The sequence below is a fragment of the Gekko japonicus genome, unplaced genomic scaffold (assembly GCF_001447785.1).
Source record: "Gekko japonicus isolate JY-2015 unplaced genomic scaffold, Gekko_japonicus_V1.1 scaffold785, whole genome shotgun sequence".
NCBI classification, from domain to species: domain Eukaryota; kingdom Metazoa; phylum Chordata; class Lepidosauria; order Squamata; family Gekkonidae; genus Gekko; species Gekko japonicus.
Genome location: NW_015160232.1, coordinates 128,370 through 150,103, shown reverse-complemented (window position 1 = coordinate 150,103; position 21,734 = coordinate 128,370). Strand labels below are relative to the sequence as shown.

Genomic DNA, 21,734 nt, shown 5'->3' with positions numbered 1-21,734 from the left:
AAATGTGATTCTCCAGTTGCAGTTTGTAGTGGTATAGCCCGTTCTAGAACCTCAGCACCCTGCCCCCTCCATACTACCTCCTTCTGCTGCAGGTGTAAACCAAGGCTTACAACCTTTGCAGTCAACAGCAATGTTCCCTCTAAGCCATGGAGTCTTGTGAGCAAAAAGTCTACTTGGTGAGCTACCAGCATTAAAGTTCTGAGCGAGCAATTTGGGTACTGTATGAATTTGTTTACTCTGGAGCCATCCTCCCTGAGCTAAGACAAAAATGTGTGAGCCGGAGGCTAAAATATTGTGAGCTAGCTGACACTAACTCGGCTTAGAGGGAACACTGGTCAACAGATTCCTAAAGCCACTGCCATTAGTTTTGCATTGAAGGACCCACTATAGTACAGCACTAACAAAACTCTGACCATCTCTTAAATAATAGGTGCAGTTATACAGGTTTCGGCATACATCCCTTTGAACACTTGTGATTTATCAAACAATAGTATGTAATAAAACATGCAGATTGTTCCACACACCTCCAGGAAATTGCCCATTAAATAGTTGGCTGTAATCCATCCATACACCCCTTCCTCTTGCCCAGTTATGATTTGAGCACCCCTAAAGTCAAAGGGCTGGGATGTGAAGTAGTTTTGAATGCTCTCAAGGACTTCATTGGCTGCTGTTTCATTTTGCAACCTAAGCAATTCACAGAACACAAAACGCTGAGTGTCTGAAAGGAGAAGCTTACCCTTCATCATTTGCCAAACCTCGCAATTGGAGGGCAAAGCTTGCAATTCCCCCCCTATCTTTGATGCGTAGGGGCAGCCTTTGAATAAGATACAACCATGGACCGGTTCATACATGCATGCACATTGCTCAGTAACACAACAGTTATTGGCTTGGTCAAAAGTGTCAATGGTCTCCACTGAAAAATACATGCTGGAGAAAACACTGGGTGATAAGAAAGCAATTAACCTGTTATGGCGCATATCTATGTTATCACAAACACCAAGTGATGCATCTGGTGGGTGGGGGGCGAGGGGTTGCTCCAGGATACCGAGCCAGATGGAATTAATCAATCATCCTGGAGGCTTTACAAGAATATACTTAAACCAACCAGGAAAGGGATGTTCTTCCTCAGTTGAAAATATGTTTAGTGAATGGATTACCCGTGGATGTAATCTAAAGGTCACAGATTGCTACCATCCCCAGCTTTTCTAAATAACAAACATGGTGCATACGGTGCCCAAATGCTTTTTCAGTAGGAACAGCCAATGATTTGCATGCCACAAACACGATGAAAGTGGTTAGGGATTGTTTATATAATTTCCCCCCCTCTCTTGAAAGTCCTCTTTGGCATTAGCCACAATTTACATGCATTCAGTTCCCAGTTCCACAGTAGCGATATGGTACACTTTCTGTATATTAGGGTTGGCCAGCTGTATATTTAACTGCAGAAACATTTCTAGTCTGTGGAGTAAAACGTACACAACCCAAGCCCAACCACCACCAATCCCTGGGGACCCTAGTTGGGTCTAAAGGTGGCATAAAAATGTTTTCAATAAATCCTGTGGTTGGCAATATGTTGCAGACCACTGCTGCCGCACGGCAGCACCAGAGGGATGGAAGGTTCTGGATTGCACTCTGCACCCAAAACCTGGGCCTGCACAGATGTTTATACAATCACAGGTGTATGCAGAGCATCAAAAGCAGATGTCCCACATGCAGCATGGACCAAGCCCTCTCTTCTTGGTTCACGGCACGCAGCAGTAGCAACTTGCAAGGGCCTGGTCTGTGCAGACCCAATAAATACATATTCCATGTTTATTATGAAGTTCTCAGGAACACTCAGACCCGGGATTTCTTTAAGGCTATTCAATAATCAATATTGGTTTGAAGTTGTAAGATGATTTTATCAATAACAGTCCCAGGGAAGGTCAGACTTCCTTTTCAACAGACAGGGGTTGGGTCAACACACCTATACATATATCTGCACAGGTTGATAGGTTTTAAGGCAAGGAAAAAACTTGGTGATGAATTATTATGCTGTTCTGTTGACACCCTGTTGCATGCAACAGTTCTACCTTGCTAGCAGGTACTGGTGGTTTGTTTTTACAATACCTCAGAAGTCTCATGCCAGCAGTGGCTCCCAGGTAGACAGGTGTGTGCCTATGCAAGTGAAATGGAATTTTTCCCTTGACTTTATCCATACAGTCATTAATGGGCTTAGCAATTTCTTGAGGGTTACTCCCATAGCTGGATATCCCAGGACCTAAGACAGGGTAATAATTAAAGGAGTTAGTTTTATTGCGCCAAGTGTGTTTTAAAGCTAATCAGAAAGACATGTTTCCTTATTGCATAGTCGCTTTAAGCAAATGTTGTTTAGAAAATGTTTTCTCTCTCTCTCTCTTTTAAGCAAGTAAAAAAAAAGACTACTATCACAAAGCATTGCCTTTCATGCAAGCTCTGTTTTTGGAGCCCTGCATTATCTATACTCTCAGCTTGCAATAATGCTGCATTAACATGTTGCTGGCATTGCAGAGAAGTAAGTGTATCTTCTGGGAGGAGAACATTTCAGTTATCATCACAACCTACTAATTTACAGGCTGCCTTTCTTGCCGAGACTCAAGATGGATTATAAACTGTTAAAACAATGCAATTGACCAACAGTAGGACATCCAATAAACAATGCAATATGCCTGAGGATATAAAACTGGGAAATAAGGCAAACAAAACCAGTCTAAGATATGGCAGACTATGAATAATGCAGAGAATAGATTTTACAAAGTAGAAGAGTGTAGTAGGAGCAAGATAATGCATACAATCTTGTTCTCTTTATAAAAACACCCTTTTGAATCATTCCTTTATATTACAAGCAAACAGAAATGCGTACATCTTCACACAACTGTGTGGACAATACTTAAGGTAAAGGTAAAGGTTCCCTTGCTCGGAAGCCAGTCGAATCCGACTCTAGGGTTGCGGTGCTCATCTCCGTTTCAAAGCCGAAGAGCCAGCGCTGTCCAAAGACGTTTCCATGGTCATGTGGCCGACATGACTAAACACCAAGGCGCACAGAACGCTGTTACCTTCCCACTGAAGTGGTACCTATTTATCTACTTGCAATTTCTTGCTTTCGAACTGCTAGGTTGGCAGGAGCTGGAACTAGAGACGGGAGCTCACTCCGTCATGCGGCAACTCGGGTCTCAAACTGCTGAACTACCGACCTTCCACAGCCTGCAGTTCAGCGTCTTAACCACTTGAGCCACCGCAGCTTCTAATACCTAAGGTATACATTGCTAAATGTGTAAGTACTCAATGCAGATGGTCCAGCAGTTGAGATAACAGCCTTTTAAGAATTGCAGAGGTCACATAGACCCCTTTCACACAGATTCTTCTGATCCAACTGTGGCTCCCAACTGCAGAGGATTATTTCGGAGCTTCCACCCATCTTTGTCGCCCATCTCTTGCCCTTGTCTGGTTTCCCTGCGCTTTCCTTGTGCGTTCTCAGCCCACTTTTGCTCTGAGCTTCCTCCTTGTGAGCAGCTGAAGCGCATTTGCCTTTTGGTTGGTAGTATGCTCCCTTCCCAAAGGCATCACCCTCATTTCCCTGCTACCCATTTTGTGCGGAGGATGAAAGGAGCTGGGCATACATTTTACTGTCTCAGGACACTCATTTGAACCAGACCTTGACATGCCTTTCAATCTTCCAGTTTCTGTTAAGCTTGCAAACCTAATCTGGATAAAATGTGGACAGCCAGTGCAATGGGAGGACTCATGGTGAAGCTGACAACATTGGAGAGGTGTTTATTTTATTAATTTATAGCAGAGGTCATTTCGGGGGGGAACGCGGGGGATTGCAGTTCCCCCGGGTGAGGGGCGGGGGGCGGGGCACATGATGAAGCCCCGCCCCCTGCTTCCGGCCGCCCCGCTTCCAGCCCTCATTCAGCCAGGAGGAGGCAGGAGAAGAGGGAGGGTAAGTTGCTTCCTCCCCGCCTCTCCCCATCCCTGCCTGCCTGGGGCCAGGGAGGGCCTTGGTGGGGCTTCCTCGCACTCCTGCTGGCCTTGCAGATCCACCTCCGGGCCCCTGATGTCAGGGGGTGTGGCATATGCTAATGAGTTATGCTAATGAGTTAACCTAGCTCTTTTTCTACGAAATGACCCCTGATTTATAGCCATCCCCCCCCTTCATGGGGATCTAGAGTGGCTCATTGCATCACAAAGACACATGGACACACGTGAAGCCGCCTCACACTGAGCCAGACCACTAATGAAGCTCAGAATGGGCTACTCTTAGCAGCAACCATTCCCCAGGGCCTCTTTCACATCTCCTGCTACCAGAGGTCCTTTAAACCTGGAGATGCCAGGAACTGAACCTGGAACCTTCTGCACGCGAAGCAGATGTTCTGCCACTGAGTCTCAGCCTGTGGCGCCAAATCATTCTCCCCTCCCCCACTCTAGCCTCACAACAGCCACCTGGCAAGACTGTGACAGGTCGAAGGTCACCCTGCGAGTTTCCATGGAGGAGCTGGGACTCAAACCCCGTTGTTCCAGGTCCTCCTAGTCCGACACTCCAGCTGATATGGTGTCAAGAAGATGATCAGACATATGGTGCTGAATGAGCTCTTGACTGTGTATTAAGCCTTTTATAAGCAGCACGTGTATATTTATTTGTTTGCCCATCCATTCTTCAGGGTTTTTTTGGAGTATTTTTGTGTCTGTGTGCGCGCGCACGCATGTGTGTGCCCCTTCTTAGAAGTCATGGCGATCTCTGGCGATTCCTACTGGGGCACGGAGGATTTCAGAGAAGTGGCTTGATAGCCTTCCTCTGCCTCCGGGCCCTGCTTAGCTTTCCAAGATCTGACCAGGCTTGCCTGGGCTATCCAGTTCAGGACCATTCTTCACTTTAGAAAATAATAGCACAACTATTTAGAAAATAATGCCAGAAATCGCTCCAGAGATACTGTGCCGGTGGCACTGAAGGTACTAGTCAGTAGGCAGTTTCCACAACCAACTTTTCCCCAGTTCCTCGCTGGAAACTTGCAGAACCAGGTGTTCAGCGTTTACCCCAGGACTAAGAACGGCATGTTTGTACTGACCGCAGCAAGGGTGCTTTTCAGACTCCCCCCAATGCACTAAACAGTTAGATGTGTCCTTTATTCAGTTTAGCAAAGCATATCCTGAGGTCTCGCGAAAATAAGATGAAGATGAAAACCAACAGTCAATCTTAGCGTGGGGAAAATTCAAATGTGTGGTCCTCTGAGTTAAAAATTCCCCACCACATGAGGGAACCAGGGTGAGAACTTCGCTTTAGATTACAGTGGGCCATGCACTCCCTTTCATTGGTCACCAGAAGAGGCCCACGAAACCAATAATTTTCAGACAGGATTCTATTTGTGAACTCCAGATCCTATGTTTTTTTAAAACTGATCTTATAATTCAACGCACTTAGAAAGGACATCAAATACTCCCACAGAAACAGCCCTGCCTAATTGTGTGCACAAAAGGATTGTTCATGAGTTTCTACCCATCATTTAAAATCTCACTTTACTGTCTAGCATCCTTTGATTACAGAGCATGCATCTTCAAAAACCGCCTAGCCGCCCTGACCTGGATAGCCCAGGCAAGCCCGATCTTGTCAGATCTCAGAAGCTAAGCAGGGCTGACTCTGGCAAGTACTTGGATGGGAGACCTCCTTGGAATACCAGCAGTCGGGAGGCGGGGGCAGGCTTTATTCAACCACCTCTCTGAATATCCTCCAGGCCCCCAGTAGGGGTCAGTCACCAGAGGTCGCCATGACTTCCAGGCGCATGTGCGCACACACACATGAAAAATACAACCCCCCCCCCCCCAAATAACAGCCTGGCCCACCCTCCTCCAAGCAGAGACAACACAACACAGCAGCTCAAACAAAAGGCCCAGTTGAACTGGATCGAATGAGATTTTCTTCCATGGATCTGTATGAAATCATGACAGGGATGAAACATTCCATCAGGTCACAGCCAGCCTATGGCAACCTGGTAAGGTGTTCACAGCAAGAGGCGTTCCGAGGTGGTTTGTCACTGCCTTCCTCTGCAGAGCAACCCTGGACTTGCCTGGTGGTCTCCCATCCAAGTACTAACCAAGGATGACCCTGCTTAGCTTCTGAGATCCGATGAGATCAAGCTAGCCTGTGCCATGCAGCTCAGGGCCTGAAACCATGACAGGGTCAGTCATCTTACAGGATAACCTGCTTGCTCGATTTGAAGCCCACATTTTCTTACCCAAGCCTAGTATGTGACACCAGTGCCTAGAGACACTGCTGTTGCATTGTCCACAGAACCACTGGAAACATATTTTTTTGATCTGTCATTGCCACCACCAATGTTCCCTCTAAGCTATGGAGTCTTGTGAGCAAAAATTCTACTTTCTGACCTGCTGGCATGAAAGTTGTGAGCAAACGATTTGGCTACTGCATAAATTGGTTTGCTCTGCGGCCATTCTTCCTGAGCTAAGACAAGAATCTGTGAGCTGGAGGCTAAAAACCTGTGAGCTAGCTCACACTAACTCAGCTTAGAGGGAACACTGGCCACCCCCCCCCTCTGATAGTGTTCCACAGCTATGATCCTGCAGATTCACAGAGGAGGAAACCAACCATTTCCCTCATGAGGAGATGCATGCGCTTCCCACGCATTTGGAACCGCCAAACCTGTCCCTCTGTCAAAAACAGAGAAGCTGTCTTGTCGTAAGAAGCTGCCAATCTTTTTTTTTATTATGTGCCAGACGTGTGCTGAGAAGGACTCATACCCAAGGAACAGCCAACCCCCACTCCCTTCCCCTGGATTGTTCGGTTCATGGTATTCCCTCTGGTATCCCCCTATTCTTTGAAAACTCCTGTTTTGCCTTTACCTTTCACGTTGCACTTGAAGGTCTGACTGACCACTCCAGTGTTGTTTTCTTTTTCTGCTGGCCATTCGTATATGTATACTGTTGTCCGAGATGACCCAGCATCAAGAACAATTCCATACTAAAAAACAGAGGAGTTATTATTCAGTAAGTTGTTTTGAAAAATATTTTTAAAAATTAGAAAAGTAGACTTGGACATCCTAAGAGCTACTTGGAAGCATTGTGCTGGCTCCCTATAATGCTGGGCTTCTTTCCCTTTGAATAGCTAATCTTCATCCTACATTACATAAATGGCTTTTGATTTCAAAATCTGTTTGCCGGGCAGCACAGAGGGGAAGGCTGGTTTTTTTTTGGGGGGGGGAAACGCCTCCTCAGGCTTTCAGAACCTATTTTCTGGGTTTTTTTTAACCTGGCCACAAAACTGAACTTTGATGAAATCAAGAGCGCTCTGGGACTCTCCATGTCCTCAGCCTTTGCAAACATAGAATGTCAGACTCTCTCCCATTCAGATTTGTGACTGGAAAAAAATGACGATGCAGTCTGTCATCAAGTCAACAGAAACTACTACTGTATCAGTCTAGTAATCTCCCCTGGCATTAACCTGAATCCTGAGGCATGACACAAGAATTTTGTTGCGCAAAGCCATTGTTTTCTTTTATCAGAAATCGTACGTTTTGAAAATTTACATCTATGTACTGTTGAAAGTGTGTATGATTAGACCGATGGGGGTGGGTCCCTTAGACAAAGAGATAATGTGGGTAAAAGTGAAAACAGTATTTTAGGCCTTCCCTCCCCCTCCCTCATATGCCCCCCACAAATGACTTCAGCAAACCACTGAGTACTTTTCCTAGGAATCTTCCCTCACTGTCCTACCTTATGTAGGATTCTTATGCTTTAAGGGCAGAATTAAGAACATAAACGCCAAGACCAGAGCTCCATCTAATTTAGCTCATCTAAAATGAGCTGCATTTGGACATGGGTCACCCATTGTTATGAGTCCTAGTTCCATTCTAAATCTTTTACTGTGTGACTTTTGACCTTCCTTTCAGCTTTTTAAGTTCATTTCAGAGGACTGGGATGAGTCATAAAGCCCTGAAGCCTGAAAGCACAAACTGCTGCAGCCTTCATGAATTCCAGGGAGAGAAATCAAAAACCTTGCATCTATCCAACAGGTCTGAAACCAAGAACAGCAAGTCAAGCAAAGCGAAGAGAGAGCTAGTCTAACTGCATGCAAGAAGTTTGACTCTTGGATCCCAGAGGCAGAAATTTCTCAGTGTCCTTCCTTTGGAAATTTACAACTGAGCGATAACTCAAGAGAATCCTTTCCCCCAAAATAATTAATTTTAAACAGGCACTTGTGATATTATAAACCTGTCTTATATTAAATGGATTTTATTCCAAATTAGCCCAAAGGTATTTTGGCATAACAAGCAATATAACTATTAATATAAGAACAATGTGGCTTTAAGATTCCTACACGGCCTGTCCATTAAAAATAAATAAATCAGACAGACTATGTTAAACTGAAACAACAATACTTACCCTCAAACCCACTGATTACTCAGCTGATAATAATTCACTGGTGACACACCAAACTATCCTCCAGTGCAAAGTACCCAGTCACACCCTGTAATGTATTCAATAGCTGCCATTGAATGCATAACTGTATATGAACAACATAATTGAAATGCCATGTAAAGCTTCGTCCTGGGCTAGGATCCTAATCCATCCAATCGTATTGGTAGCCCAGGAAGAACCAACCAATCAGGTACCAGCAAGCTCCCTGAGCGGGAACGTCTATGATTGGTCGTTATGTAAACAATCTTATTGGTTGGTATTGTACAGTAAGGTGTGGCTACATTAGCCGGGAGAGTTTAAAAAGGGAATAGCTTTAATGCAAAAGCTGTTCTGGCTATCAGATGTTGATCCGTGTTGGAGTTGTGCTCGAGTTAATGAATAAAGCTGAATCTTTGCTGAATCACTCTCCGACTATTTTGTTAAGCAAGTGACTTAACAATTGGCGATGAAGGTGGGATATTAGTGCGGGTAGGCAGCCCCGCTAAACAATCCCACGACGGACAACAGTGAACATCGCGCCGTGGCCGATCAGCAGCAGGCACTGCCGGATCTGGTGGAAGCACCTGTCAGGATGGCCAATAGCCAGAAGTTCGAGGCATTCGAACCTACCACCTAGGACTGGGACGCTTACCTGACGCAGTTTGAGTTCCACCTCGAAGCGAACGACATCGCAACTGAAGAGAAGAAGCGGGCAACCCTCCTGAGCTCTTGTGGCAAGAGTGTTTTTGACAATGCTTGGTCGCTGGTAGCGCCAGCAGACATCAAAACGGTCCCGTTCAAGGACCTGGCAGAGAAGTTGAAAGCACACTTCTCTCCTCAGCCGTCAGAGATTGCCTGCCAGCATGCTTTCTATAAAAGATCTCAGGCAGCTAACGAGTCGGTGGCCGAGTGTGTAGCGGCGTTGCGTAAGGCTGCAAGACCCTGTAACTTCGCGAACATCGAAGATGCCCTCCGAGACCAGCTGGTGTGCGGCATGAGGGATGAAAAGCTGCAACAGCGGTTGTTCACTCGCACCACCCTGACTTGGGCTGTCGCCTACACTGAGGCCGTAGCTGCTGAGGCAGCCGACAAGTCAACCAAAGAGGTACGCCAGCGGTTGGCGTCAACAGAACAGCATGTCCACCACCAAGCTTCCGGCAATGAGGGCGGTGATGCAGACAAGGACATATATGCAGTTAACGCGGGAGCAGACAAGCGGACCAGAGTGAAGCCTGCAGCCAGCACAGCGTGCGCCGGTTGTGGCGGGAACCACCCTCGAGAGCACTGTTGGACCAAAGACATCATGTGTCGAGCGTGTGGAAAGCGGGGTCATCTAGCACGAGTCTGCAGAGCACCAAAGAAATCCCCGCCGGCAACCAGCGATAACAAGCAGCCATCAGAGAAGCCAGCTGTCAGATGACAACGAGCCTGTCATCCGCATCGACCGTCCTTCACACCGGCGGTCAAGGGAAGATCCACGTCACCCTCCATCTAGACAGCGTTCCGTGCAGCATGGAGGTTGACTCAGGATCATCGGTGATGGTGATCTCTTTGAAAACGTGGTAGCGGCTATTTCCAACCCAGAGGCGGCGGCGGCTGAAGCCAGCGGACACCTGGGTATCAGATTTTCAGGGAAAGCGTATCCCTCTGGCGGGGAGGGATATATTCAATGTAGAATTTAAGGGGAAATGTGCCACGTTATCTCTGTTGGTTGCTGAGGGGGACCGGGTTAACTTGCTTGGCCTGGATTGGTTCGAACCCCTGGGTATTGGAATTACCAGTGTGAATAATGTTGTTGAGAATAAATGGGCATTATTGTATGCAGAGTTCCCTGATGTATTTGGGGGTGGCGTGGGAAGGTACAACGGGCCCCTGGTGACGTTCGAACTTGATCCTTCCGTGACCCAGATCCGATTAAAGTATCGGAAGGTGCCCATTTAGCTCAAACCCCGAATCGAAGCAGAGCTGGACAAGCTAATCGAGCAGGGGGTGCTTGAGCCGGTTCCTTTTAGCAAACGGGAAACTCCAATAGTGATGCCGGTAAAGTCAGACGGGTCTGTAAGAATTTGCGCTGACTATAAGTGCACTATTAATCGTGCCTTACAACAGCACTCTTACCCCGTACCCGTCATCAGCCACATTCTGGCATCCCTGGGGGGAGGGAAGGTATTCGCAAAGCTTGACTTAGCGCAAGCATACCAGCAGCTGCCAGTGACTAGGGAGGCAGCGGAAGCCCAAACCATCGTTACCCACAGAGGAGCATTCAGGGTCAATAGACTCCAGTTCGGGGTAAATGTCGCCCCAGGGATCTTCCAGGGTCTTATGGATGGTTTGCTCAGAGGGGTGTCAGGCACGGTACCGTATTTTGATGACGTACTGATTGCAGGGGGGTCTGACCAGGAGCTCATGGATCGGGTGATAACGGTGTTGGAGCATTTCAAGTCTGCTGGCCTCAAAGTAAAGCAGTCGAAGTGTCTTGTGGGAGTCCCAAGTGTGGAGTTTTTGGGATTTCGGGTATATGAAAGCGGTGTCCACTCCACAGAGGACAAAGTGGCAGCAATTAAGAATGCCCCACGACCCCTCAACAAAAAAGAGCTCCAGTCCTTTTTAGGACTGTTAAATTTCTACGTTTTCTTGCCACACAAAGCGTCAGTGGCAGCTCCTTTACACGCACTCCTCCACAAGGACCCAAAATGGAGGTGGGGCTCGGAACACGAGCGGGCTTTCGAGGGAGTCAAAGCCCTATTGTCGTCAAACATTGTCCTCACGCACTATGATGAACAGAAACTGCTAGTGCTGGCGGCAGACGCATCTCCGTTCGGGGTGGGGGCAGTACTCAGCTACTTAATGCCGGCAGTGAAGTCCCCGTCGCGTTTTATTCGAGGTTGCTATCTGCAGCGGAGAAAAACTATGCACAAATTGATAAAGAAGGTTTGGCGCTAGTTTCTGCGGTCAAGAAATTTCATGACTTTTTGTTTGGAAGAAAATTTCTCTTAGTAACCGACCACAAGCCACTGTTGGGGATCTTTGCCCCGGACCGGCAAATCCCCAACATACTGTCTCCTCGGATGTTGCGGTGGTGATTTTCCTCACCGCATATGATTATGACTTTGAGCACAGGCTGGGCAAGGCGATCGGACACGCGGACGCCTTCAGTCGCTGCCCTCTACCCGGCCAAGACTTGGACCCTGCTCCAGCTAGCACGGTGCTAGCTATAGATGAACTGCCTCAGGCCCCAGTCTCCTCTATGGACATTGCTGCTGCGACAGCTAAAGACAGTGTACACGCCCGAGTTTTAAACTGGGTGTGGAGGGGGTGGCTGGCAGGGAGTGTGGAGCCAAAGTTCAAACCTTTCCGGGCACGCCAAAATGAGCTTTCGGTGTCGAAAGGGTGTGTGTTGTGGGGAAACCGGGTGGTGGTGCCCTTCAAACTCCGGGGGAAAGTTTTGGAATCGCTACATGAGGGCCATCCCGGCATGGTCCACATGAAGGCGCTGGCCCGGGGGTATGTTTGGTGGCCCGGCTTAGACGCCGACATAGAGGAATGGGTAAAAGTGTGTATGCCCTGTCAACAGGCCAGACCGGAACCTCCTACCACTACGCCACAGCACTGGGAATCGGCAGGGAAGCCATGGTCCAGGCTTCACCTGGATTTTGCGGGGCCTGTTCAGGGACTCATGTTCCTTATAGTCGTAGATGCGTACCCAAAGTGGCTTGAGGTTGCTCACATGCACTCAACCACTTCGATCGCCATCATCAACGTGCTGCGCTGGTTGCTCTCCACCCACGGACTACCGGACATGTTGGTGAGTGACAACGACGCACAGTTTGTATCTAGGGAGTTCGGCCAGTTCCTATCCGACAACGGGATTAGGCACCTGACGTCGGCTTCCTTTCACCCGGCCTCTAACGGCCAAGCGGAGAGAATGGTCAGGACGACCAAGGAGGCCCTAGCCAAACTAACACAGGGCGATTGGGGGGTAAAACTGGCCTCGTACCTTCTCTGCTGCACCAGCATGTTACCCCATGCTCTTCCACAGACCGCAGTCCATTCGAGCTGCTGATGGGGCACCGCCTCGCCACCCTATTAGATCGTCTCCACCCAGATCTTAATGATCTGAAACCCCAGCAGCAGAGTACGCTCCCTAAGGTCCGCACTTACAAACCTGGCGACAAAGTGTTCTGCAGGAATTATGCAGGGGGTCATTTGTGGCTACCAGCCACTGTAACTGAGTGTATTGGTTCACGACTGTACGTGGTCGAGCTTGCAGATGGCCGCAAGTGGCGACACCATGTAGACCAGCTTAGGCAGCAGTGGCCAAAGGAACACCTAGACTCCCAGCTGGCTCAGTCCCCCGAACCAAAGGACTGTCCCAAACCTCCTCCGGAGGTGAGTACTGCCAAGCCCAGTACTGTCCCAGAAGTAGGGCAGACCCCTACCTTCGGACCCGCAACAAAGGATGGAAGCGTACCTGACTCTGAGATCCCAGAGTCCTGAGCAGTGTTCCCTCTAAGCTGAGTTAGTGTGAGCTAGCTCACAGTTTTTTAGCTTCCGGCTCACACATTTTTGTCTTTGCTCAGAAAAGGTGGCTCCAGAGCAAACTAATTTATGTAGTCGCCAAATCACTCGCTCACAACTTTGATGCCAGGAGCTCACAAAGTAGAATTTGTGCTCACAGGACTCTGCACTTTAGAGGGAACATTGGTCCTGAGCCTGTACCGCTACGCAGGTCTCAGCGGGTGCGCCGAGCACCAACCTACCTAGGGGGGAGGAGTTTGTAATGTATTCAATAGCTGCCATTGAATGCATAACTGTATATGAACAACATAATTGAAATGCCATGTAAAGCTTTGTCCTGAGCTAGGATCCTAATCCATCCAATCGTATTGGTAGCCCAGGAAGAACCAACCAATCAGGTACCAACAAGCTCCCTGAGCGGGAACGTCTATGATTGGTCGTTATGTAAACAATCTTATTGGTTGGTATTGTATAGTAAGGCGTGGCTACATTAGCCGGGAGAGTTTAAAAAGGGAACAGCTTTAATGCAAAAGCTGTTCTGGCTATCAGATGTTGATCCGTGTTGGAGTTGTGCTCGAGTTGATGAATAAAGCTGAATCTTTGCTGAATCACTCTCTGACTACTTTGTTAAGCGAGCGACTTGACACACCCCTAAACCTATGGCAGACTTTCCGTAACACTAGCAAGCTTGCAGGGTGGCAGTATCTAGAGTGAGCACCATAAAGAAGTACAACGTGAAACGGTTTGCAAGGAGATGGAGCAATCCTGCAGGTGGGCCAGACACGTTAATTCAGAGCCATTCTCGCCCTTTCTCAGTAGTGAACTGCCATGGGGGGAGGGGGACACAAAGAAATGAATGCAGAATTGGTAAATCCTTCTATAATCCTGTTATTAAGCTCAAGGGTGTGTGCATATTTCAGCATGTACGAACCACGAGCGCCTTAGAAGAATTGTTATTAGTAAGTTTGGAAGCTTTTGCCTTTCCTGAAATAAATAATAAGTTGCTTAAATTGTCCCTTATCACTTTCAGGCACCTTGCTATGTACACAGTCAGATTTACTAAAGGGACATTGTTTTCCTGGATGCTTTAAACATGCTGATAGTCAAGAGCACCGCCATTGGTGGGCAGGGGTAGGGACCAACACTACAGGATTTTTTAAATCAAAAAAATGTCCCTGTTCTAAAAAGAAGCTCTGATACTTTAAATGGAAGCTGTCACATCCTAAATTAAATGATGTTTTATTTAACAAACAAACAAACAGGTGGAGCAAAACACTCTCTTGCCCCTCCCTGACCGCAACAGTTATTGAGCGTATGATAAGAGTATTCAGTGAGTGCTTCGCAGAGAATGAGCTCAGTGCTGGCTCAAGTGTGGTACGTGGGAATATTGTTTCACCAGTGCAGAGAGGCTGGCATTACACTGTGTTCAGTGGACACTTTCTGGTAGGATGATAATCAGTAAACCCCTTGAGGCCTTTTTCCAGAGATGTCATCCCACTATTTTGGTTTCCACTATTTAAATCCTGTTATTTCAACAGAGTTGGGCAGATTTTTATCACCTCAAAGTAAACAACTGAACATGTCCCATAAATAAGTTCTCCTCCTGGTTTCTTCTCCCTTGGTATTAGCAGGCAGAAGGCTAAGACTGTCAACACGCCCTAACCAGTGAAGCAAGCAAGAAGTTACACCCTTAGAGCTTAACGCCTTCAGAAAGGCACACACACACAGCCAAGAGGTGTCTTTCGGTAGAAGCCGTAAGCCTTTGAGGCCTTTAGGCACGTAACAGTCCACAGAGATCTTCTCAATAATGATCTCATTCTAATACGTTGCTATGCTATGTTTTGTTTGTCTACATAGTGTTTAGATAGGAAAAAATCATATACTGGAAACTTTTGTTAGCCATCTTGGGGACTGCTTGATCAAGCGAGAGGAAGAAGAAGAGAAGAAGAGATTGGATTTATACCCCACCCTTCACTATCCAAAGGAGTCTCAGAGCAGCTTACAAACTCCTTTCCCTTCCCCTTCCCACAACAGACACCCTGTGTGAAGTAGGTGGGGCTGAGAGAGCTCTTGACTGAAACTGCTCTTTTTCAAGGACAGCTCTTATCAGAACTATGGCTCGCCCAAGGTCATCCAGCAGGTGCAAGTGGAGGAGTGGGGAATCAAACCCGGTTCTCCCAGATTAGAGTCCGCGCACTTAACCACTACACCAAACTGGATAAACTGATGGTGATTATTTACCTATTGACTTCATTTATACCCCACTTTTCTCCCCAATGGGGACCCAGAGCAGCTCACATTGTTCTCCTCTCCTCCATTCTATCCTCACAACCACCTGGTGGGTAGCTTAGGCTGAGGTTCAGACGGGGCATTTACAACGGTATAGGTGCCAGTTGGAATCGGTGTACTTACCAGCGTTCACACGTAGAACATCTGCCTTCTGTCCCTAACCGTTGCAAAGAGCTTTAAACTGTTGTATTCTGCCACTAGGTCCCCAAGTGGTGGTATCCTGAGTGCACCGGTTGTAACCGCTTTACACACACCCCCGTCTGATCGCTCTCCACCGTTGTAGAGCCACTTCCGCCATTTTTTTTTGTTAGGTCGGTGATATGCGCTTGGGCGAAGCTTCGCCCCGGCGTTTGTTTTTTTAAAAAAAGAAAAGGTCCTTAGTTTAAGGTTTCAGAGGAGTACGGGACCTCAGGGAGGCCAGTTTGCTCTTTAAACTTTAAAGGTAAGTCCTCTCTTCAGGGCATGCTTTTCTGGACGGGGTGTTTTGCCCGTGCGCAAAGATCACCATTCTGTGGATGGCTGCCTATGCGCATGTGCAAACTGAGTAAAAACAATAACAAACCGCCGATGCCCACTGTGTGTGAACGGGCATACAGCGATGGGCTCCACAGACAGGAGGGTAAGTGTGATCACGTTTCAGCCGGCATAAACTGCACCGGTTGAAACTGGTGCAGTTTAAGCCGGCTGAAACGCCCCATCTGAATGCACCCTATGTGTGATGGAGCCACCAAATTTTAATGCCAAAGTGGATATCTGAACCTGGCTTTCTCAGATCCTAGTCTGACACTCCAACTGCTACACCACACTGGCTCCCAAGTAATTGACCCTTTTGTGATCACTACTTTCAGCACCGCTGTTTAGATTAATTAAGGGACCTCTTCTTGCTTACCATTTTACACTCAGAGCTTTGCTTGATATGGGCATTCCCCCTCAGCGCTACTGGAAGGGAGACATGTACACATTCCCTGCTCCCAATGACTGTGTTCCTGCCAACTGAACGCAGTCGAAACAGTGGGACACGTTTATTGTACTGCCTGTTTTACAAGAACATTTGTTCCACACATTTGTTCCCTTGTTCTATCCAAGTTCCCAGGAAGATCTGATAAATTCTATATGTACCTCCTTCTAGGAGATTGATCTAATGAGACCACGTTTAAAGCGGCCGAATTTTGTGCTGGGGCCTTGGCTACATGAAAGCAGATATTCCAAACCTTTTAATAACTTTTTATCTATAATCAGTTATACCTATAAGGCTATGAATTTTAATCATTGTATATTACTTTTATATTTATATGCAAATTGTGCTAGTAAACTGCTTGTCTGATCTTTGACCATAATAAATGTTGAATCTAAAATAATGATATGGGCGTTTCTCAACTTTTGAAGGGAACCCCCCTCCTTGTCCCTGGGCAGCTACAACCCAGCATCATAACTGACACAACACCCTGGCTACCCAAACAAGGTTGGCAGAGGTTCCCTGACTGTAGGGGAAATAACAAAGGCACAATAGCCTGTGACCATAGACATAAGAATAAGGTCACTTGCGAGGTATCCTTCTTATAGATCTTCATTCAACAGGGACCATGGTTTTCAAGAAGCTAAATTCTATCCTCCACACCAAATGCCATTGAAGTACAGTATAATTTAAGAACCAAGTGTGTGTGTGTGGGGGGGGGGGGTTAACAGACACAGGGAGCCATTTCGGCACCTGAAAAGGCACGGAGGGACAATATTGCCTGATCCTGCCATGCTGGCCTTGTGGCATTTTTTAAAAATGGCTGAGTTCTGCTCTAAAACGGTGTTGGCCTCCACGGGCCAGACTCATGGACATCTTAACATGTAGTTTGGCCCAGAGTTACCGAAGCTGACATTTTCCTAGGGAATTTATCTAAAGAGCTTTCCTAGGACCAATGTTGGTGATGCACTTCCAAAACAAGAGGAAGCTCAAGAGTGCAAACACATCCTTCCTTCTAAGGTCAGATGAATGGGAAAGTCTGTGGCTACTTCTCACGCTGGGAATGAAAAACACTCTCCTCATGTTCAGAAGCAGTGAGCTGCCTCTTGCAGATCTGTTCCACTAGTTCAGGTGCTTTCCTCCAGCAGAAGGTTTCTAAGTAATTGCAATAAACTTTATTACTTAGTCCCATCAGAGGAAAATGCCTCCACAGCAGAAAGGGTCTACAGGATCCATTCAGTTATTTATTTTATGCTGCATGTTTTGGAGCTGTGCCCTGGAACTGAAAACGGGTTTTGGGGCTCAGCCCTCCCTCAAATTACACAATGGACACAGCATGTGAGTCAGTGTATTCTGGAAACTTACCTTCAGACCTGGCGAAAGGACAGCTTTTTGATTCAGCTGGACAAGAGTAATGGCGACAATAACAGCTATGCTTAAAAGCAGAAAAACGAAAGCGACAATGGTTGGCATTTTGTGCAGGACCCGGAAGCCTAAAGATAAGAAAGCATAAAACTTATATTATGTAGGTTACAGGTTTTGCATTATTTTTCTTTCATTCAAAATGTCCTTGTTCTGCATTTGCTTAAGATGAGAAAGAGGAACTCCTTTTTAGGAAACTGTCTGCCAATTCACAGATTACAACGCTCAAGTGGTGCAGATATAACCACCATGAGGACTTTGGATCACACGTGGGCCTCAGGTTTCATGCTGGAAACTCAATTTCTAGGTGTGGAGGGGCTCAGTTTGGATTGGAACTGTGTCTTGTGGGGAGAAGAGGATTATGCTTCCTCTGTGGTGCCATTTTCCTGACCCCAAAGGCTGTGAAGTCACAGTATTTGCCTCACTGGGGAAACTTACATATACTGATGACTACTTTAGGAATAACAGATCCTGAGACCGTTTCAGGTTTAGAACAGTGTTTCCCAGCTTGTGGGTTGGGACCCAAAAGTGGGTCGCAAACAATGTTCCCTTTAAGCTGTGGAGTCTTGTAAGCAAAAATTCTACCTTGTGAGCGACTGGCATTAAAGTTGTGAGCGAGCGATTTGGCTACTGCATGAATTAGTTTGCTTTGGAGCCATCCTTCCTGAGCTAAGACAAAAATGTGTGAGCTGGAGGCTAAAAAACTGTGAGCTAGCTCACACTAACTCAGCTTAGAGTCTCTGAAAGTAGTTGTGACTGAGCCAGAACCTCCCTAGTGGCCTCATCTGCACTTTCCATTGTTCTGTTTTGTATTTTGGAAAACCACAATCCGAGTCTTCCATGTCATACATTAGCTGATATTTTTTTATTCACTGTATATGCATATTGATCAAGTAAACATGTCCTGATAGTTGCTATAGTGAGTTTCTTAGAATCTTAGCAGGGAGAATTAGAGGAAGAACGAGAGAATGGAGGACAAGAGGGTGGTCAAAAGTTGGAATGTAAACCTCCAGATGCAAAATCTGTATATGTCAGAATGCCACTTGCTTGAGCTTCATAGTGCACCCTTTGTGCGATGTCTGCTGGTTTTTCAAAAATATCTGTAGAAAATGGAGTGAATGTGGAAATAACTAAATCGGTGGCATTTAAAGAGAATCTGTATAAGATGTTTTATAGATGGTACCTAACACCAGACAGATTAGCTAAAATGTACAAAAGTATCGCAAATAATTGCTAGAAGTGTAAAATGCATGTGGGTACGTTTTACTATATGTGGTGGACATGTGATATAGTGTGTAAGTTTTGGGTTATGGTGCATACTTTTATACAGACAGTTTTGCAGATTTCAATACCTTTTTGACCAGAATTGTTTTTATTGAATTGTATACCAGAGAATTTTGATAAAAATCAAAGATATTTTATAATTCATGTAGTAACTGCAGCTAGAATTTTATTTGCATCTTATTGGAAACTTCCATCAATATCATCAATACCCAACCTAATAGTGAAGATTACGGAAAGTGCAGAAATGGACAAATTGACCTTGATGTTAAAAGGGCAAATGGAAGAAGACTTTGTCAGACTATGGACCCCATTTTATAATTGGATAAGAGAGAAATACAAAGATATGAACTTTCTAATATCATAATACTAAGAAGCTCTTATGAACTTATAGAACCTCACAGTCTATCTCTGTATAATATGAAATTATTAGAAGAAAGTTATATGCAGAAAATTATTACTTTTGTTCTTTTCCCTACCCCTTCCCCCATTCTAAAAACTTAATTTTCTTTCTTTTTAAAAATAATTTTTATTGCGTGCTGAACATGATGGGTGCTAAGGTCATAGCCTGCCTAGGATGCCAAAAAAAAAAGTAAGCCAGCCCTGGATGGGTCACTATACCAAATAAATTTGGACTTGTAGGTCACCGTACTGAAAGGGCTGGGAACCACTGGTCTAGAGAAACAGCATAGGGGGAAGGCTTAACCTCCTTCTTCCCCAGTTCTGCAGTACTGATCCAACTTTTGGGCCTTTTCAGTGGCGGCTCCATACTGCTGGAACGAGCTCCCAGAGAACATCAGGGCCCTGCAGGACCTTTTACAGTCCCGCAGGGCCTGCAAAACAGAGCTCTTCCACCAGGCTTTCGATTAGGAGCCGCCACTGATAAATGAGCCACCGGAATACATCATGGCCCTATGATATACTGTTAGATACCACCTTTCATTTAAGGGATTGTTTAATGAATGCCGCCATCTACTGTATTCTCTATGTTGGTATTTTATGCAGTTTATATAATTTTTTTATATATAATTTTTATTTTATTTACTACATAAATCCTACAAAGACTACACACTAACTAAAATTACAGCTATACAACGAGCTATACAACGACCATATATGCTACTAATTAATATCTTAAGTCAAAGCTTTTCTCTTATTCAAGTTAAGAATACAAACATGCTTAAAACATTAACACTCTTACAGTATTTCCTTACAATATCTCCCTGATGCCCACCCTCCCACTTCCACCACCCTTTACTCATTAGCACTGGGACAGCATACGGGGACATAATGCACAGCCTTGGTCATCTGGCAATAAAGGCAATGACCAGTTGCTCATGGTCCAGCTAAGAACCCGTGGGCCATATGTTTGATTCCCCTGCCTTGGGGATCTGTGCCTTTTGAAAGTATCTAGAAAGCCAGTGTGATTTCCACTTCTTTCTGCCTGTGACACAGCAGAAGCCCAGTAAGAGGGAAAAACGGGGAGCAGCCCTAGATCAGAAGGATGAAATCACATCAACAGGTGGATATCATGCTGGGAAAGCATTTCCTAATGAGGTTAATTCACAAGAACCCTGCTGGAATAAAGATGGCAGCTCCACATTAGCAGCCTGCTGACTCACGCACTGACACCAGTTTATTAGACAACGATGGATGATTCAGGGCTGAATGTGTCAAAAGTGACTCAAGGTGATGCTGTATCTCTCAGGGCGATTTCTCACGAGGCACTTGCGCCTGGTTTTCTCCGAAATTTCCTGTCCCGGGGCACATTTGTCAATTTCACATCAAGCCAGTCTGCCCGGTGTGTGCCGCGGGTCTTTCAATTTCGCAAAGAACTAGATTCGTGTCCAGTAGCACTTTAGAGACCAAGAAGATTTCCAGGCTACAGGCTTGCCAGAGTCAAAGCTTCCTCTGACAGATACCAAGGTCTCTAAGGTGCTACTAGAAATCCGTTAGCAAGTTAGATTTATCGACATTTATAGAATGTTGTTCATGCTAACCCCACTAGAAATATACTCCGCTTAGGCCTTACCCTCACCTACCCTAACCTCCCTGAACCCACTCGTTTACCAAGGAGCTGGCTCGATCTCCCACAGATCATCCCAGCACATATTCCCATTACCTGAAGATCCATTAGGCTGGCATGATCTCTCTTTCTCTTGCTATGTTTGGAAGACTTGCTTTTGACAGCATAAGCTTTTAGGCTCATTTTGAGCAGTGCCAGTGACCCAGTTTACCAGTAAGACACTCACAATGTACATTATAGCTCAAATCATTACTATAGTGTGCATGTCTTTGTTAACTTGTCCAGTGAACTATTAAAAATTCACTTTCTGGCAGAACGGGGCAAAGAGTAATTGAAAATAATCCAAAAAGTCAAAATACAATGGCTTGTATCTAACAAAACTCTACCACGTGTGTTGATTTTTTCCGGTATTCACCTTTTCTTACCAGACCCTTTTGATTCTAAGAATCCCATAGTGGAATCTGTGTGGGAAAAGAAGGGAAGTGGAACTGGGCACAGATATCTTCCCTCTTGCACATATGGCTCTGTTTGCTGAACATGGAGAAAAGGATTTTGCCTGATTTCCCCTTCCTCGCTCCCCCCCCCCCCCCCCCCCGCTGCCCCACAATATTTCTCCATACCCCACCAACCCAAAATTCCAGGCTACAGGACTGACTACAGGGTGTCTCACAATGTACGGAAAAAGAATAATACATAATACAAAGAGAATGAGATTTTTAAAGGGGAAGGGTGTGTGGCCGTGAGCGATGAAGCCACTGAGAGGAGAGCAACAGGTGTGGCTGGCAGGGCTCCGGTTCCCGCTTTGCAAAGCTTTTG

At 46.1% G+C, this 21,734-nt stretch overlaps 1 protein-coding gene across 1 annotated transcript in view; it reads right to left on the bottom strand.

Moving 5' to 3' along the window:
* The window catches only part of ENTPD3 (ectonucleoside triphosphate diphosphohydrolase 3), a 34,518-nt gene that overhangs the window by 5,450 nt on the left and 7,334 nt on the right, over nt 1–21,734 (bottom strand). The window contains exons 3-6 of the mRNA XM_015412454.1: nt 17,555–17,682; nt 6,874–6,991; nt 2,110–2,260; nt 525–684 (exon numbers count right to left, since the gene is read on the bottom strand). Coding sequence (XP_015267940.1) covers nt 525–684; nt 2,110–2,260; nt 6,874–6,991; nt 17,555–17,682 — 557 coding nt within the window. The remainder of the gene's footprint in view (nt 1–524; nt 685–2,109; nt 2,261–6,873; nt 6,992–17,554; nt 17,683–21,734) is intronic.